Raw genomic sequence first — 20,238 nt, 5'->3', positions numbered from 1 at the left:
AGACTACATGAGAGTTTTACAAAAGGAGGCCAAAATATGCCAGTACCCGCAATTCCTTCCATATTACTGTGCCTATATTCCTGGATTCCCAAAAGATTAGGAATCACTGGCCTAAGGTTTCCAAAGTCAAGGTAGATCCCTTTCCCAAGTGACAGGCACAGACCAAACACTCTATCACACCCTATCTAAAGAGAATGGTAAACTTAAAAAAAAAAAATCTCCTAACATGCTCCGTGACCTTCAGCAACAGCTTTCCCCTCCCTGGAGCTCAGTGTTCTACCTTAAATCCAGAAGACTGTGCTCTCTCACACCCAGCCCCCAAATTATCTGACCAGACACTTGCCAAACCCCGCCCCAAACTACCTGGTGATCTTACTACTTCTGACTCCTCCCAGTGACTCCTTCCCTTTCTATCCCTTTGTTAAGTAGCTTCCCCTCTAATGGCTTTTGCTCTGGAAACAGCACCTCCGAACTCCTGCCCGAGACAGCACTCCCCAGCATGAGGGCTGCCCTGCTCCCCGTGGCCAGGGTAACAAACCTTTGCCTTAGCTGCTTGCTTCTGCTCTCCTGGGTAGGCCGAGGTGCGGTAGCTAAGGAGCTGAAGTTGGTGACGTTGGTGAGTAGGCTTTTCTCATTGTTTTTCCCTTAAAACTGTTACCAGCAGGGTCTGATACCCAAGTATCAGGTTTCACTTTACCCCTACTGCTGTCTCCCAGAGACCAAACTCAGAAAGTGAATCATCAAGTTTCGCAAGTTCCTCCTAACGAATACTTAACGTGTCCTGACAAAAAGTGTTTGCTTTGGTTATTTGTGCCTTTGCTGCTATTATTTATTTATTCACTTACCTCACAGCTGCCTTGAGTGCATTTCCTTCTGATAGCCACACGATGCTGCGGGGGAAGCCTCAGCTAGCCACGTTAGCACCAGGAGCTAACCAGGCTTCATTCAGTGTAATGATTATTTAAAAACAGTCATCTTCTGCATGAAGTAGCCCCTTCCCCTTTTCTTTATCAGGAAATTGGAAACTATATTTGTAAACAGATTTTGAAGCATAAAAGTGAAACTAAATTCGAGATTTCGAGGAGGACTTCCTGATATGTAGATTTGGTTGATCATTAAAATAACGTTTTCTCCACCCGGGGCACGTGTGACAAGTTATGGGAAAAGAGGGGTGGCTGGTGCGAGAGGTTAAGGAAAGAAAATATACTGTTGATGTTGCCTTCAAAATAGGTAGGAAGGGGGTTTGCCAAGTGAAGGGGATTTATCACTTTATCTGTATGAGTCCTGGGATTAATCCCTCGGTTTCTCCGTCTGAGATTTTCTCTGTTTCTCTACTTCTCTTGAGCTGTTTCACTCAGTCTCCTCCGCCTCTGACCCTCTCTTTGTCTTTCACACCCGCTCTCTCCATCTCTTTCTCTTCCTCACCTTTTTTTATTTGATAGTCTGAAAATATGTTGACAAATAAGTAAATTTTCTTACTGTAAGAATACTCAATTTATTTCTATAATTTGCAGGGAGGTCATCTTTTACCTAAAAATCAAACACGAAGTTCCTATTTCCTCAGCTTAGTGTATTCAGAACTCCTTTCTTTCCCTTCTACAGAAACAAATTTCTGACCATATGATTATGCAAATTATCTTTACTAGGTCCTAAGTCAACACATGAGAGAGAATCAGAGAAACATATCATCAATTTATTTACAAATGATTTACCAGCTGTCACACTTCGGTGCTGAAAAAAAAAAAATGTGTCATATCATGTACCTTCTGTAGAGAAATCCGTGCAAGTTGGACTTTTACTTATATTCATGGGTTCCTGGCCAACACGTGCATTAAGCAAGTGTGGGGACGCCGCGGAAATGGCACTGTCAACACTGTCAGCCTGTGGCAAGTTGGTTGGGAGGTAATCCTCTCTGAGATACTACCATGAACTTGCAGTTAACCGCATGTGGTCGATTCACTCTCTGTTTTACTCCAGCGCAGGCTCACTTCCCTCGACTACCAAACTGTTGTGGGCTTCCTTTCTCCCCCTTCATGCTCAGTTACCATGTGTTCAGGGACTACAAGTTAATTCTTCCCTAAGAAAAACCTGACAGGGGTGCCTGGGTGGCTCAGCCGGTTAAACATCTGCCTTCGGCTCAGGTCATGATCCTGGAGTCTTGGGATCGAGCCCCGCATGGGGCTCCCTGCTTATCGGGGAGCCTGCTTCTCCCTCTGCCTGCCACTCCCCCTGCTTGCTTTCTCTCTCTGACAAATAAATAAATAGTATCTTTAAAAAAAAGAAAAGAAAACCTTACAAAGATAGCTCTCCTGGAGCTAAAAGGAATAAATCATATTTATCACACAAGGCTAATGTTAATTTTTCCTACCAAGACTTTCTTCCATTAATGGTAGATGAAGGGCGACTTAATACAAATTTCTTGGCCCTTACAAAACAATATCTAAGGACTTAAGCAATGAGATACTACTTTCTTCTTTTTATTGATTATGGAGAATATATGACTATAAATGGTTAAATTATATGCCCAGGCAAATCCTTAGAAAATCATTAGAACCGGAATAAAAGAAAGGTGCCTCTGCTCAAAGTGGTAACCTTTGTAACAATAACCAATCATTACTCAATGCTTATTATATGCCACGCATTGTTCTGAGAGTTCGATATGGAAGATGTCACATTATCCTCCCAACAACCCTGTAAAGTAGGGTTGCTAGGAAAACACAGGATACCCAGTTACATTTGAATTTCGGGTAAACAAATAATTTTATAGTATAAAGTATGTTTCGTGCAATATTTGGGCATCCTGTAGTTTGGTTTGCTACATCTGGCAACTGTTCTATAAAGTTTTATAAAAACCTTACTATCTCGGGCGCCTCGGTGGCTCAGATGGTTAAGCATCTGCCTTCGGCTCGGGTCATGATCCCAGGGTCCTGGGATCGAGCCCCGCATCGGGCTCCCTGCTCAGCGGGGAGCCTGCTTCTCCCTCTGTCTCTTATGAATAAATAAATAAAATCTTTTAAAAAAAAAAGCTTACTATCTCTATTTTATAGATAAAGAAATTGAGACACAAAGAGGTTAAACAACTTGGCCATAGTTACACGGTAACCGTGGTGTAGTCAGGATTTGAATCCAGGCTGTACGATCGAGGAGGCTATGCCCCTAATCACTACACATATTCCATTCCTGCTGTGTGCATTTAAGCCAGCATATGGAGTTTGAGATCTCCCCCTGGAGGTTAGATGTACAGACTTAACACATCATCAGTAGGTAGTTTCCTCGCTGTTTCTCTGTGATCCAAGAATAATAAATCTTTCCCACTTCTGTAAAGCTGTTCTTGGCAGAAAGAGGAGGAAACTGTCCTTGGTTCTTGTTCTGTCTCATGAACAGAGTTATCACACAATCTTTTAAAACAGGTTTATCAACATGTGTCCCACGGGATACTAGTTTGACAAGTTGTTAACAGGAGTTGCTTGGCTAAAAAAGTGGGTTTCAATAGTCAAATCCGTTTTGGGAACAGAACAAGGGTTACACTGTATTTCAGGTCTCTAAAGGGCAAGACTCCTCAGTCTTTAATATTCTAATATGTGTGGGCACCTGGGTGGCTCAGTTGGTTAAGTGTCTGTCTTTGGCTCAGGTCATGATCCCGGGGTCCTGGGATCAAGTCCCATATTGGGCTCCCTGCTCAGTGGGGAGTCTGCTTCTCCCTCTCCCTCTGCCCCTCCGTTCATGCTCTCTCTCTCTCTCACTCTCTCGCTCTCTCTCAAATAAATAAATAAAATCTTTAAAAAAATAATAATATTTTAATATGTGCTATAGCTTTAAAGGAAAGGATCTAGTAGTAAACTATATTTCCTAAACTTTGACCACAGAATCCACCTTCTTCTTTTTCCAGAGTGTCCCATTAGAAAACCCTTAGAGAATCATTATTTCTAACTTTTTAGAGAGAGACTAATAAGTATGGTGAGTATGGGAGGTCAAGGGAGACGTCTCTTGGTTGCCTTTTTCAGGAGGGACCTGAATTTAGTGACCGCCAGGATTAGAAGTAGAAGTAGGACATTCCAGGCAGGTAGAACATCACCGCCCTGAGGCTAGAACAATGTATTGATGGAAGAGCAGGGTCTCTGTGGCTAAGTGTTTTTAGCAAGAGCGTAAGGTAGTAACATCGAGGTGGGCAGAGCCAGATCAGGTAGGATGACGTAACACACAGAATCTGCTCAGCCGACTTGATGGAGAAGGATCATTCATGGGGGTACCAAACCATAGCTCTTTTTTTAAAAAAGTTACCTGTGATCTAAAAGAATGAAGTGAGGGGCGCCTGGGTGGCTCAGTCGTTAAGCGTCTGCCTTCGGCTCAGGTCGCGATCCCAGGGTCCTGGGATCGAGCCCCGCATCAGGCTCCCTGCTCCGTGGGGAGCCTGCTTCTCCCTCTCCCACTCCCCCTGCTTGTGTTCCCTCTCTCGCTGTGTCTCTCTCTGTCAAATAAATAAATAAAATCTTTAATAAATAAATAAATAAATAAATAAATAAATAAATAAATAAATAAAAGGATGAAGTGAATGTGATGTGGTGAGGAAAACAGTGGGTAGCAATCATGAAAACTAGGAGATCTGGACGGCTCATTCAATGTCTTTGAACATCAGTTTCCTTCTTTGTTCAGGACAGCAATAGGGCCAGCCTGGCCTCACCGGAGTTGTGAGAATTGAAAGAGAGAGCAGGGAAAAGACTGTACAAAATGTGGAGGGTTGCAACCACGTAAGGGGTTGTTCTCCTGGATGTCTTCCTATTGCAATTACCACTAGGACTGCAAAATAGTCCTAGGGCTGACCCTATATGTTTAGGTTTCTAAAGGATTTCATAGAGTATGATTGCTGGACTGAGAACAGAAGTTATAAATTCGGCAGAGCTGCATTTAAGAAGTTTGCCTTACCACAGGCTTAAAAGAGCACCGAGGCGGGGCGCCTGGGTGGCTCAGTCGTTAAGCGTCTGCCTTTGGCTCAGGCCATGATTCCGGGGTCCTGGGATCGAGCCCCGCATCGGGCTCCCTGCTCGGCGGGAAGCCTGCTTTCTCCCTCTCCCACTCCCCCTGCTTGTGTTCCTGCTCTCGCTGTCTCTCTCTCTGTCAAATAAATAAATAAAATCTTTAGAAAGAAAAAAAAAAAAAGAGCACCGAGGCACAGTCCAGAGGCTCCAGCTGAAACTCCAGGAGCTCAAGAATGCACGTGTGCACTTGAGGGTACTAACATATGCATGCGGGCGCATGCACCCGCACACATAGTGATTTCCAGCATCTGGGGGCAGGAAAGGGATGGTTTATTAATTGTCTCTGGGAGACACCCCTTCTGAAGAGCTCACAGCATGTGTGAGTCACTACCTCAAAAACCCTTAAAACCTACTACAGTATAAGGGAGTACAATTATTCCTGACCTGTAAGGACAGAGTAAGAAAACTTGTTCAAACCTGTGATTATGTTCCAGGGCTCTGCTGTTTAACCCTCCTCTAAGGGAACCATGCTTATTTTTCTCCCCAGCCTATACTGTCATTTAGATGCATAATCTCAGTTTTATTTTTTAAATAGGATTTGGGATTGTTTCTTACATCAAGGTTTTCCTCTAGTGCAACACCTCCCCCTCCCCCCCGCAACACACAGAGCTTCCAATCTCAGAGGAAAAGACCAGAGTTTATAAAGAAGCCCCAGATCCCAGATCACCCACTGGTGGTGGGATGCTGAGGGGTGCGTTTTAGCAGAGAAATGAGCCCCTTACACGGGTTAAGAATGCTGGCTTTGAAGGCACACGGTTTGTGTTTGGCTCTCTGCTGTGCCACTTACACGCTGTGTGACCTTGGGGAGGTCACTTACCTAGGGCTGATTTCCTTGTTTGTGAAATGAAGATAATAATCATAAATGCTTTGGAGAACTGATGAATGGATTAAATCATGAGAAGCATTTAGCACAGTTTCTGGGACACAGCAAGCATTCAAAAAACCTTGAGGAGTTATTGTGGTCATAGGCTGGTAGGAAGTGTTGTAAATTATTTTGCTACAATGTCTCTCATCTGACTTCCCTTTGGCTAACTCAGGAGTTCTCAACCAGAGATGATTTTGCCCCCAATGGCATATTTGTCAGTGTCTGGAGAACTTTTTGGTTGTCACAATTAGGGACTGCTCCTGGCATCTAGTGTGCAAAGGCCAGGCACGCTGCTAAACATTCTTCACTGGACAGGATGGCCCCTCACAAGGAATTATCCAGCCCAAAATGTCAACAGTGCTGAGGTTGAGAAGCCCTGGAAACTAAACATTGTAGGATTTATAATCTACTGAAACCACGTAACAGTTTTAGTTACTCAGATCTAGGAAAGTATTTTGCACAATTACCTGGGATCTAAAAAGTCAAAAATATGTTTGGATTATAGAAAGAGCACTAATGAGGGGCGCCTGGGTGGCTCAGTTGGTGTCTGCCTTCGGCTCAGGTCATAATCCCAGGGTCCTGGGATCGAGCCCCCACATCAGGCTCCCTGCTCAGTGGGGAGCCTGCTTCTCCCTCTCCGTCTGCCCCCCCCACACACACACTCATGCTCTCTCTAATAAATAAATAAAAATCTTAAAAAAAAAAAGAGCACTAATGATTAGCCTTGATAATTTCTGAGATTATGCAGCCTTTCTTCCAGCTATGAAGGGACCATTCATAACAGCAGTTTCTTACCTGACCAAAATGATTTCTTAAGATCCACTACACCGGGGCGCCTGCGTGGCTCAGTTGGTTAAGCGGCTGCCTTCGGCTCAGGTCATGATCCTGGAGTCCTGGGATCAAGTCCCGCATCGGGCTCCCTGCTCAGCAGGGAGTCTGCTTCTCCCTCTGACCCTCCCCTCTCTCATGCTCTCTGTCTCATTCTCTCTCTCAAATAAATAAATAAAATCTTTAAAAAAAAAAATCCACTACACCATGGTCTCTGTTTGCTGTAGCCTGTTCTACTGCGATTTTTATTTCTCACCAGGGGACCAAAAGATAAGTTTTCTTTAGACACCAGAGACACAGCCCAGGTCCTATAAGCCTCTCTCACTTCCTTGGAATCCCATCTGGAAGATGGCCAACATTTAGGACTGTTCCTTATTCCGTGTCTACCGGAGCATCTTAGCCAGGTGGTGTCAATGACAAGTGCAGGAAATCCCAAATAATGCAACGTGTTACGTGGCCCTCCTTTGTATTAAAAATGTTTGCTAGTGGGGCGCCTGGGTGGCTCAGTCGGTTAAGCGACTGCCTTCGGCTCAGGTCATGATCCCGGAGTCCCGGGATCGAGTCCCACATCGGGCTCCCTGCTCGGCGGGGAGCCTGCTTCTCCCTCTGACCCTCCCCCGTCTCATGTGCTCTCTCTCTCTCTCATTCTGTCTCAAATAAATAAATAAAATCTTTAAAAAAAAAATGTTTGCTGGCATCATGGCATCAGGATAGACGTCATCTTGGATTTCTTGAGTGCTTTTCATGTCTTATCTTTCGCTTACAAAATAGCTTTGTATTTAGTTTGGTATTTTATTCAGAAAGCACATGGGAGTCATGAAATACCAAGGTTTTGGAAGTCCAGACTACTGTCCCCACAGAGGAAAATGTGCAATCAAAATAGCATGACATGCATACAAATTCAGAAGTATGCTCTTAAAATATTAAGAATTAGCTTTTCTAATCTCCCTCTCCATAAATCCTTTATCTCTAATCTAAAAACTAATCATTGGCTCAAGATGGTCACAAATTATATGTGGCATTTAAATCTACTATTTTAACATATGTAAAAATTTTAACACCATAATTGAGGAAGAATACTTCTCATCAGTCTGTCTGCAATAAAGTGATCTTGCTAAGCTTTGTGTTCCTTCTTGCCCCAATATACAAACCAGTCTCCATGAGTGACTCACCTGCTTTCTAATGACTGACCGTCTTGTTACTTACATTACCTGAAACACAAGAAAGTGTTAGTGAGCTTAAAACAGCGCTTCTTAACCTGAGATTTACCCGGGGAGGTCTTTTTTTGTTTTTTTTTAAGATTCTTTATTTATTTGAGAGAGTGAGAGCGAGAGAGCATGAGCAGGGGGGATGGCGGATGGAGAGGGAGAAGCACACTCCCTGCTGAGCAGGGAACCCAATGCAGGACTCGATCCCAGGATCCTGAGATCATGACCTGAGCTGAAGGCAGACCCTTAACCGAATGAGCCACCCAGGCGCCCCTTACCTGGAGATGTCTTTAAAATCCTGATGCCCTGGCCACATGCCAAGGTTAAGAACCAGTGGTTTAGAAGAAAATCTATTAGGATGAGCGAGGCAAAACACCTAAGTGAAATTTGTAATGTTACTGTCTTGATCTATTTTCAGGTATTTAGGCATGGAGACCGAAGTCCCATTGAAACCTTTCCTAACGACGCCATTAAGGAATCCTCATGGCCACAAGGATTTGGCCAACTCACTCAGGTTGGTTGGATTTTCAACTAAAGTTTGCTGATGAGTCTTAAGGGAAACTATGTGGAGTTTGTAATACATTGAAACCATATAACCACTTCAGTTACTCAGATCTGGGAGATTATTTTGCACAATTACCTAGGAACTAAAAGTCAAAAATGTGTTTTGATTGTGAAAGGCGAGGCACTAATGTTTAACTTCGACAATCTCTGATCATGACCAAGTCACCCCTAGTGACTAGTAACTGTAGGAAAATTGTATAAAATTGCTCGTTTTGATCTTTTTTTGCCCTGTTTGGGTTTATTAAAGCCTAAGAGCTGTGCATGGCAACAGATGAATACATTAGCTTAAAGATGCTGAGGAGAGCCAAGAGATACTTGGAAGGCTGCCCCCTGAGTTTCTCAGCCTCTTCCTGAGGAAGTAGAAAATAATATTATAATCGATAAACTGAATCGGCAGGGTTGGGAAGACAGGATTCCTCTGGAAGTGCTGATATCAAATTTTATTTTTAATCAGCTAGATATACTGGGATTGAGGCCTTCTTTTTTTTTTTTTTTTAAGATTTTATCTATTTGCGAGAGAGAGAATGAGAGACAGAGAGCATGAGAGGGAGGAGGGTCAGAGGGAGAAGCAGACTCCCTGCTGAGCAGGGAGCCCGATGTGGGACTCGATCCCGGGACTCCGGGATCATGACCTGAGCCGAAGGCAGTCGCTTAACCAACTGAGCCACCCAGGCGCCCCGAGGCCTTCTTATAAATGGTCTTAAACATAGGGAGCCCTACTTCCTAAAGAGCACCAAAGGAGAAGGTGAAGGCGGGGTTGGTGGGGGACAGAGGCATCTGTAGTCACTGCCCCCGTGACCCACTCCCTTCTCTTGCAAGAGTGGATGGCTCTTCTGTTTGGAGCCAGAGACCACGTGTGTTGCTTCTGTCCCGACCAAAGCAATGTTTAAATACATTAAGAAAATGTCATAGAATGTTTAGAGTTGAATGTCTCTAAACATTTAACCAAATATGTAACTAAGCATTTAAACCAATGGGTCTCAGTCTTGGCTAAACATTGAAATTATTTGGAGAGCTTTAAAAAATATCGATGTCTGTCTGCCTCCCAGACAGAGATTCTTATTTAATTCATCTAGGGTATGACCTGGACATTGGGATTTTTAGAAACTCCTTAGTTGATCAGTTGACTCTAATGTGCAGCCAAGTCTGAGAATCACTTCCCTAATTCGACCACAATGTTTCATAGAGGAGAAATCCCACAGAGGCTGTTTGAGGTCAGCATCTTTTGGCTCCCCGGTCAGAGCTCCTCGCACCATACCTCACTCCTACCCAGCTTTCGGCTCCTTAAACGAGAGAACATATATTATGAAATGATCACTGTTATAAATTTAGTCAACATCTGTCATTTCATAGAGATACAATAAAATGAGAAAGCAAAAAAAAAAAATATTTTTCCTTGTGATGAGAACTCTTGGGATTTACCTTCTTAACAACTTTCATATGTATTATAGAGCTATTTTATCCATAGTCGTTACGCTGTACATTAAATCCCTACTACTTATTACCTTGTAACTGGAAGTTTGTACCTTTTGACCACCTTTTCCCCAATCCTCTCCCCCCCGCATCCCCTGCCTCTGGTAACCACAAATCTGATCCCTTTTTCTAGGAGTTTGGTTTTAAAAATTTTTTTTAGATTTCACATATAAATGAGATCATATAGTATTTGTCTTTCTCTGTCTGGCTTATATTATTTATATTATTTAGCATAAAGTCCTCAATGTTTATCGATGTTGTCATAAACAGCAGGATTTTATCATTTTTTATGGCTAAATAATATTCCATTATGAGGGGTGTGTGTGTGTGTGTGTGTGTGTGTGTGTGTGTGTGTGTGTCTACCAAACTGTATGCTGTATATCTTGAACTTATACAGTGATGTATGTCAATTATATCTCAATAAGACTTGGGGAAAAAAGAAAAAATGCAAATTCTAATTCAGCAGGTCTGACATAGGCCTAAGAGTCTTTATTTCTAATATACTCCAAGGTGAAGCCAGTGATGCTGGTATATGGCCACTCTTGAAGTCGCAAGGTTCTAGAGCTCAAATTCCTGCCCTTGGCCAGGTACTTGCAATCTACATAATGACAAGGTGATGGCTTTCTAAGTCAGTGGTTCTCAAAGTGTGGTCCCTGGACAGGCAACATCACCATTACTTGGAAACTTGTCAGAAATGTAAATTGTCTGGCCCTCCCCACTGAACCAGAAACTCTGGGCTTCATTTCTGGGAACCTTATTTTAATGAATCCTCCAGGTGATTCTGTGCATGCTGACATTTGAAAACCACTGCGCTATAGAAGATGACTCTTCAAAATTCAGCTGTAAGTTAGTACAACAAATTAGGCCCAAAGTACCTGCTTCTTTAGCTACCCACGTCATCCAGGAAACTAGCAAAACTCAGAGCACACATTACTCTTTCCCCACCTCCTTCCCCATCCTAGGGGGGTGGTGATGATCATGGTAGCCAGGAATACAAGCAAAGGAAGGAGTCGGACCAAGCAGAGGTTATAGGGACCACATCCTCTCTGACTCCTGAAGTTCTAATAAAACTCGGGATTAAAGACAGACTTGAAGGTAGTGTTTCTCAAAGCATGGCACTCTGCTGCACGGATCTGAATCACTCGGGGCACTTGTTAAAATGCAGATTCCAGGGCCACCCTGGGATCTAACAAGCAGGAAATCTCTGGGGGAAATGCTGAGGCATCTGCGTTTCAACAAGCATCCCTAGGTAATTTTGCTTCTGATGCACAGTAATGCTTGAGGATCACTGAACTAAAGCAATATTTCTCAGTGATTACTGGCCATCAGAATTTTAATAAGCTTGTTAAAAAGGGGTTCCTGAGCTCCACTCCCTGCCAAAAATTCTGGCTCAGAAGGTCAAGGTGGGGCCTAAGACTTTGGTTTCTAACATACTCCCAAGTGATGCTAATACTGCTGATCCCCAGACCACACTTTGGGTAACAGATTCTAGTTTTTCAGGAACCAGGTATAAATAAACTGTGCAGATAATAAATCATTATACCCAGAGGTTGAAAGTGATCTTCAGATTCCTCAAGTCCAACCCGTTATCAGATGGTTGAGTTTCTTCCACAAAACCTCCACCAAGTGGTCAACCAGCTCTCTTGAATGTTTCACCAACAAAGATGAGCCAGTGGTGTTCTACCACACCAGAGATGAACGATTTACTTAAATCAGATCAATCACCAGCTATTAACTGTGCAAAGCTCTATGTTAAGTGCTAATGAAGGTGCATGAGTTTTCTCAAGGAGTCATGGCTAAAGATTTATTACAACTGTTTTTTCTTGTTTTCATTTAAAAATATGTCGTTGTTGAACTATTAAATTACACCATGGTTTGTTCTACACATTCAATAAGGAGAGATGAGACTCATACATGAAATACACAGAATTTACTTTCACTGATTTTTGCTTTTATTTGTTCCCATAGCTGGGCATGGAACAGCATTATGAACTTGGACAGTACATAAGGAAAAGATATAGAAAATTTTTGAATGAGTCCTACAAACGTGAACAGGCAAGTTGGGGAGCCAAGAGTGGGAACCTATTTCCTTGAAAGAATTTAACATAATGTTGCATTTATAAAAGTGCTTTTCCAGTTTCCCAAAGAACTTACACAAGTCAGAGATCTTATTTACAAATGTACTCCTCTTTTTTTAAAGATTTTGTTTATTTATTTGAGAGAGAGAGAGAGAGAATGAGAGCATGAGTCAGGGGGGAGGGGCAGAGGGAGAGGGAGAAGTAGACTCCCCGCCAAGCAGGAAGCCTGATGCAGGGCTCTATCCAAGGACCCTGGGATCATGACCTGAGCTGAAGGCAGTAATTTAACCAACTGAGCCACCCAGGCACCCTAAATGTACTCCTCTCTATACAAATACTTTGTTCCTAAGAAATTTATGAACATGACTAAGTGCAAAATTTTATGGACACCTATTGGCTTGGCAATTAGCCACCACTTAATTGGTCTCTTTGTCAATTCAACTATTGACATACCAGGTGGCATTCTCATAATGCTGTTTCTTCTACAGTAGATATTATGATCATGATGCTACCACAATGTTTGCTAATGTTTTCATGTGAGGGTCCTGGCCTTTCTCAAATGTACTCTTTGCTCCACGGGGGAAAATGCACAGTTCCAATCAGTTGGAATCTCCTTTGATTTTCCCACTCTAGGTTTATATTCAAAGTACGGACATTGATCGGACTTTGATGAGTGCTATGACAAACCTTGCAGGCCTATTTCCCCCAGAGGGTATCAGCGTCTGGAATCCCAGCCTACCCTGGCAGCCCATCCCAGTGCACACACTCTCTCTTTCTGAAGATCGGGTGAGTATTCTGGAAAAACCTCCTATTTGGCCTAGGAGGAGGAAGGCAGGTTGCCCAGTGGGTTTGGAGGTCTAGACACTGCTTGGTCTGTGCAATCTTAATCCTTTTCTAAATAAAGCTGCTAAGGACAAAGTAGGACATAGGAAGCCCCAGGAAGAGAGAGTAGGAACAGAATTTCAGTTTGGACCTTTATCATCCACTTTGTTTTGCCACCCTTTCAACAAATGGCAACATGGGGGCACCTAGGTGGTACAGTCAATTAAGTGGCCAACTCTTGGTTTTGGCTCAGGCCGTGATCTCCCAGTCATGGGATCGAGCCCCACATTGGGCTCTTTTGCTCCACACTCAATGCCAAGTCTGCTTGAGTTTCCCTCTCCTTGTCCCTCTGCCCTTCCCCACCACGTGCTCACTCTCTCTCTCTAAAATAAATAATCTTTTTTAAAAAATGGCAGTTTGCCCCTCTCCATCTTCACACACACACACACACACACACAGAGTTCGCCTTGTTCTACTTTCAATTCCCAAGCTTTTGGTGCCCCACATAGGGTTCTCCTCCCTCCAGAATATTCTAAGACCTCTCTACCTACAAAATACCCCTCCCCACATGAAAACCCCCATTCTGAGGTAGGGGAAAAAAGAGAAGAGTTGAGGGCATAGTCAGTGACCAGCACTTTGATATGTGCCACCATATTTACCTTTCATAACAACCTTCAATGGGCAATATTACTGTTCTCCTTTTATAGCCGGGGAAATATGTGCTCAGAGAAAGAAACAAAATAGGCCCAGTGCCGCAAAGCTGGTAAGCATCGCTACTGGGACTAGAACCAGGCCTATCTCATTCCAGAGCAATTTCCTTCCCTATAAACTGGTGGTTCTCAAAGTTATTATATTAGAATTACCTGAAAAAAATTTTTTCAAATCCTGGCACCTAGGGCAGTCTCTATAACAAATCGGGATCTCTGAGGGTGGGATGCAGGCATAGTACTTTTAAAATAATCCCCCTGGATGATTCTAGTGGACAGCCATGTGTGAGAACCAGTACCTTAAACCAAGCTGCCTGAATGAGGCTATTTGAGAGAAACTCTCAAATTTATTTTGCACTGGGTAGGATGCACCAAAAGCTCTTCAATATTTTCAGAGGAATTGCTTTTGGTTTTAAATAGTATAAAATAAATCTAACTAATCTCCCAGGTGTGGAATTTAAGACTATATGAAGGAGGGGCACCTGGGTGACTCAGTCGGTTGGGTGTCCGACTCTTGATTTCGGCTTGGCTCATGATCTCAGGGTGGTGAGATCGAGCCCCGCTTCAGGCTCTGATGCTGGGCGTGAAGACTGCTTAAGTTTCTCTCTCTCCCTCTCCCTCTGCTCCTCCCCCTTCTAAAAAATAAAAAAAAAGACTATTTGAAGGGAAAGTTTTGGGACAAGGAATCCGTGCTGATTCCCCTGCAGTCCCACTGTAAGCATGACCATGTCATCTCTTGGTAGCTGAGGTTTAGCATGACTTCTGCACCTGGACTGTTGCCCAGGGGCCCCTGGGGTAGGCTTCCAACCTCTTTGCCCTGCCAGTACTCCTAGACATTTGACTTAACTGTTGCATCTGATGACGTAAGAATCTTTCCCAAATACTTTGTAGAAACAGCCTGACCCTGTCAACCTCACTCAAGGTAAGTCTACTCCAACCACTTTTTCTGGTTTCCTGACAAGACAGGATGATTTGTTTGTACCTCTTTCCTTCACAGAATCAAGAGAGAAGTATTATGATGATCAGTATTCTTAGGAGTTTGTGAATATTTTCTTCCAAAAGAAAAAAAAATCACCTTTGCCACAGCCTTTTCTGCATAGATAGACATGGACAGCAGCACCAAATTTAGCCAGTGTAGACCAAGGTAGATGTTTAATCCTTAATCCCGAAAGATAGTAATAAAATTATGTAGGAAAGAGACTATAGGAGCTATCAGAAGAGGAAAAGAGAGGGGCGCCTGCGTGGCTCAGTCAGTTAAGCATCTGCCTTCGGGTCAGGTCATGATCTCGGGGTCCTGGGGTCGAGCCTGCTCCCTCTCTGCTTCTGCTCCTCCCCCCTGTTCGTGCAGGCTCTCTGTCAAATCAATAAAATCTTAAAAAAAAAAAAAGGAAAAGAGAAACAAAGGGGAATGAGGAAGAGAAGCAAGATTATCTACCCATGGCTTCCAGCTATGTCCTCACTAAGATAAAAACAGTTCTAACATCAACTAAGAAACCTAACAAACATCCATGAGTCAACACACAGTTATTCCCAGAGCTGTGCTAAGTGCTGTAGAGAAACATGAGGCCAGGTTTCTTCCCTAATTTATCACCCATTTGATGAAAACAGATTTGCATGTGTGACACGTGTAGACCAAGATACCAAGTGGTGGGCGATGAAGCAAGGACAAGCTGCACCTGCTCGAGGAGCTCACAAAAGGACGCCCGTGGCTCTACCACAGGGCAGCCATTCCAGTCTTCACGGAGAGAGTGAGAGCTTGAACCAGACCTCGGAGGAGGGAAGGAAAGGAGAAGAAGGCAGCCCAAAAGCATGGCAGTGGGTGAATATACAGAGGGCTTGCCCTTCTGTGTCCGGAGTTCTTATTTAGAAGGAATGAAAATGTCTGACCATGTTGGGCACAGACAGGAGAAACTAAATATTTCAGGACGACTTGTGAAAACCTGGTTAAGAAATGGAAGAGCTTTTGTGAATTGCAAAATGCTGGTCAAATATTTAGATGATTATCCCACTTATTTTCAGCCTCTTTCAAGATGTGGGATGGGAAAACAAAAGTCTAGGAAGGCTGAGTAATTCACTAAAACCTAGACCTTTAAATGGAGAGTCCTGTGCCCATTCCTCCGCAGTGCCGTTCCTTCGGTGGGAAAGTTGGAAGGCCATGCAGGGAAATTGAGCTGTAAAGCCGCGGACATAAAAAGAACCTGTGCACGTTCGTTCTTCAGTCCTGTGCACACATGATGAGCCGTGCTCCGAGGCATCTGTCTGACCACGGTTTGGAAGGAAAGGATACTGGAGCCTCGGAGAACACCTGTTGAAGCCATTCAGGAATGAGGAAACGAAGGTTTGAAATTAGATGGTAAAGACATGAGAGGAAGGAAAGAAAAGTAAGGCAAATGATAGAATCAGGAAGCAACTTATTTTTATTTTTTTAAGATTTTATTTATTTGAGAGAGAGTATGAGTGGGGGGGGAAGGGGCAGAGGGAGAAGCAGACTCCCCACTGAGCAGGGAGCCGGATGCAGGGCTTGATCCCAGGACCTCAGGATCATGATCCGAGCCAAAGGCAGACGCTTAACCCACTGAGCCACCCAGGTGCCTCAGGAAGCAACTTATTTTGAAAAAGTTTTCAGAGCAGCTACAAATATGCCAGGCTCTGTTCTAGGCACTGACAACACAGCAATGGACAAGACAGACAAGATTCTGGCTGTCCTTGAGATGACATTTTATAGGAAATAGATGATAAAGTAAAAAATAGTAATAATCTCAAATGGCGATGAGTTCCCCAAAGGAAATAAAGCAAGGTAATGTGATCATGGCTGGGCCTGAGTTAGAAGAGCCTGGTGGGAGTCACCAGGGGCAAGGTCTCGGGCAGGGAACAGTCTGCAGAGCCCCCAAGCCTGTGAGTTCAGGGGACAACAAGGAGGCCCCAGTGTTGCTGGAGAAGAATAAGGGGGCAGTAGCAGGAAAGCAGGACAGAGATCTCTAGGGTTAACTGAGTTTGGATTTTATTCCAAGTAAGACGAAAGCCTGTGAAGGTTATAAACTACAAAATGGCATGATCTGATTAATGCTTTAAAAAGATCTGTATTTATAAAAATAAAACAAAAAGGATTAGGGTAGCTATGGTATGGAGAATGAATTGTAAAGATGGAAAGAATGGATGGATGCCTACTGACCAGATAGGAGGCTCTTGCATTAGTCGAAACACAGGTTATGGTGGTTTGGACTGGGAGGGAACAATGAATATGATGAAGAGGAGTCTATTTTGGATATATCTTGAAAGTAAACAAGCAAAACTGATTAGTCTATGAAACAGGATGATAAATTTTACCATTGGCCAAAGTAGATAGATTACAAAGGCAAAATGGTTAAAAATGAAGTTGACTTCAGTTTTGTACATGTTAAACTTGATGAAGCAAAGAAACATCCAAGAAGTGATGTCCACTAAGGGCTGGAAAGAGAAGACCAGCCACAAATGGAAAGTCAGAGCAACAAAATAAGCTGAGGAGTCACCAGCCTAGAGATGAGGTTACAGAGGATGAGGATTGTCCAATTTAAACTCACCCCTTTGTCCTCATAATGGGTTTTAATAATAATATTATTAATAATAATGCCCTTATTTGGACTGGAACTTAAGTCAATGAATGGTTAATCAATCTCTATCCAGAACCTCTTTTTCATTTCTTTTTTTTTTTTTTTTAAGATTTTATTTATTTGACAGAGAGAGAGACACAGTGAGAGAGGGAACACAAGCAGGGGGAGTGGGAGAGGGAGAAGCAGGCCTCCTGCAGAGCAGGGAGCCCAGTGCGGGACTTGATCCCAGGACCCTGGAATCATGACCTGAGCCGAAGGCAGACACTTAATGACTGAGCCACCCAGGCACCCCCTCTTATTCATTTCTCTATAGTCGTGTGCATGGGGTGGAGGGGCAGGATGCCTTTGCACACACATGTGTATCTCATGCTAGAAATATAAGAGGTCCAGTAGGAATTGAGATAATAGTTATATCAACATGGAAAACCAGGAAGTGTGAATATTTACTAACAAAGTCCTATTTAGGCAAATTCATGAAAGGGGGGGAGAAAAAAGCTTTTCAGTTCTGGGTGCATATCCTACTATGTAAGACTTACAGACCATTTATCTCTTTTTCCTCAATTTTAGAATTTCCATTCAGCTCAAACACATTTGAATCTTTTATTCAGATCACTTTGCACCTAATGAGGCTTAAAATATGGCTGCAGCTTCTTTAGCAAAGTTCTTCTGACTAATAAAGAATTTGTGGTTTTTCTTTTGTCCTCAGTTGCTATACCTGCCTTTCCAGGACTGCCCTCATTTTACAGAACTTAAGGAGGAGACTCTCAAATCAACGGAATTCCAGAAGAGGTTGCATCCTTACAAGGTTAAAAATCATGTCATTTAGTGTTGCACAGGAGGGTGAGGGTCAAGAAAAAGGATGAAGCTCCAGCTTCTTAAAAAGTGTGGGAGGAATGTGTCTGCCGGTGGCCAGTTAGAGCAGTGGGTTAAAACATTTAATGACAGGGCGCCTGGGTGGCTCAGTTGGTTAGGCGACTGCCTTCAGCTCAGGTCATGATCCCAGGGTCCTGGGATCGAGTCCCGCATCGGGCTCCCTGCTCTGCGGGGAGCCTGCTTCTCCCTCTCCCACTCCCCCTGCTTGTGTTCCCTCTCGCTGTGTTTCTCTCTGTCAAATAAATAAATAAAAAATCTTTAAAAAAAAAAAATTTAATGACAGTCAGTCATCACTGTCTGGTCCCCTTCCCTGCGTGGAGCCACAAGCCAGTAAAGAAGCCAGTCCCTTTCTAATCCTATACCCATGTGCCAGAAGGAACCAGACGAAAGTGCATGGCTGGGTCAGAATAAATGCAAGGCTAAAATGATCTGCCCTAATGACACTGAGGGGCTGGGACCATTGATTTCATATATAAAGGATAGTCTTTTTTATTTTGTTTCCACTTTGCAAAATACCCCTTTTTAAAAGACGATGCTTAAAAGGTAAATATAGGGTGCCTGGGTGGCTCAGTTGGTTAAGCGACTGCCTTCGGCTCAGGTCATGATCCTGGAGTCCCTGGATCGAGTCCCGCATCGGGCTTCCTGCTCGGCAGGGAGTCTGCTTCGTCCTCTGACCCTATCCCCTCTCATATGTTCTCTCTCTCTCATTCTCTCTCTCTCAAATAAATAAATAAAATTTAAAAAAATAAAAAATAAAAGGTAAATATAATGCTTTGTGTTTTTAAAAAACAAAATTTTGAATCTCTAACACATTTCCATGGTTCAAAAATTTAAAAAATATAAAAAGGAATACAGTGGAAAGTCTCTTAATGACCCCACAGGTAACTGATGGCAGCATTTTCTTATATAGTCTTGCAGTTTCTTTATGCATATGCAAATAAATATGAATATATTCTGGTAGTATCCCCTTTGCTACACAAAAGTAGTATACTGTATTCACAGAGTTGGACACCTTGGGTTTTTTTCATTTAACAGTATATCTTAGAAATATTACTCAATCTGTACGTAAAGAGTTTCCTCATTTTTTATAACTGCATTGGAATTCGTGGATGTACCATACTTTCTTTAACCAGTCTATATTGATGGACAAGTGAGTCATTTCCAATCATTTACAGTCTGTATGAGTATCTTGTGCATCTAAATAATTTCACAAGAATATCTGTGGAATAATATAATAATAATTAACTTGGAGAATGCACAACTCTATGATGTTGAGTATTCCTTTCTTGGTACATTATCCTATTTGTTCTTCAAGAATTTTTTTAAGGTGGGCGCCTGGGTGGCTCAGTTGGTTAAGCGACTGCCTTCAGCTCAGGTCATGATCCTGGAGTCCCTGGATCGAGTCCCGCATCGGGCTCCCTGCTCGGCAGGGAGTCTGCTTCTCTCTCTCTCTCTCTCCCCCTCTGCCCCTTCCCCCAATGTGTGAGTGCTCTCTTTCTCTCTCTCTCTCAAATAAATAAGTCTTTAAAAATATATATATAATCAAGTTATTTTTCTCCTTGGATCAATTACTAAGGTTAATTATATTCGTAGATTTGCTACTAATGAGCCATCTTTACATGTCTAGACTCAGGCCCCTTTTTTTGGATATTGAATTATTTGTTAATATTTTACTCAGACCTTTTGCATTCATATTCAAAGTATCATTGGACTATAGTTTTCTGGCCAGTATTTTGTCAGTGTCTGTGTTGCCCTTAGTTCATAAAAATATTTTGGAAATTTTTTTTTTCCCTATACTCTATAACAGTTAAAATAGCATTAGAATAATTTACTCTTGAAAATCTTGGTCGAATTTCTCCATAAAGTCATCTGGCCCTGGGCCTTTGGCTTGGTTAGGCTTGGTTTGGGGGAAGATCTTCAACAATTATATTTATTTTGTGGATATCTGTTTAGGTTAAATTGGCAAATTATATTTTCCTAGAAAATTTATCCATTAAATAATATCTTCCACAAGGATTCCCAGAAATTGCTGCCAAATTCATCAGGCAGATAGCTGAATAGTGGGTCTCATTACCATGACAATCCAAGAATAACACAGAACCTAGAGAAATGTTTGCATCCCACCCAAATTTCAAATGTATAGCTAGATAGCAGGTCCAATTTCTGTGGTATATTCCTGAGGTGCTTTGGCCTA

General features: G+C 42.8%; 1 protein-coding gene across 4 annotated transcripts in view; it reads left to right on the top strand.

Annotated features, from left to right (window-relative positions):
- The first annotated feature begins 412 nt into the window (after positions 1–412).
- Positions 413–20,238, top strand: part of ACP3 (acid phosphatase 3) — a 44,960-nt gene continuing 25,134 nt past the window's right edge. For 2 of the 4 annotated variants that reach the window (XM_021678893.1, XM_021678894.1), the window contains exons 1-5: positions 413–616; positions 8,356–8,451; positions 11,943–12,029; positions 12,686–12,838; positions 17,878–17,976. In XM_021678893.1, the coding sequence (XP_021534568.1) occupies positions 500–616; positions 8,356–8,451; positions 11,943–12,029; positions 12,686–12,838; positions 17,878–17,976 (552 nt within the window). In that variant the 5' untranslated portion in view covers positions 413–499. The remainder of the gene's footprint in view (positions 617–8,355; positions 8,452–11,942; positions 12,030–12,685; positions 12,839–17,877; positions 17,977–20,238) is intronic. The other 2 variants (XM_021678895.1, XM_044920456.1) reach the window with 2 other exon arrangements.

Source organism: Neomonachus schauinslandi, chromosome 1 (assembly GCF_002201575.2).
Source record: "Neomonachus schauinslandi chromosome 1, ASM220157v2, whole genome shotgun sequence".
Taxonomy (NCBI): Eukaryota; Metazoa; Chordata; class Mammalia; order Carnivora; family Phocidae; genus Neomonachus; species Neomonachus schauinslandi.
Note: the sequence above shows the minus strand (reverse complement) of the source record. Positions and strands in the feature narration are given on the sequence as shown.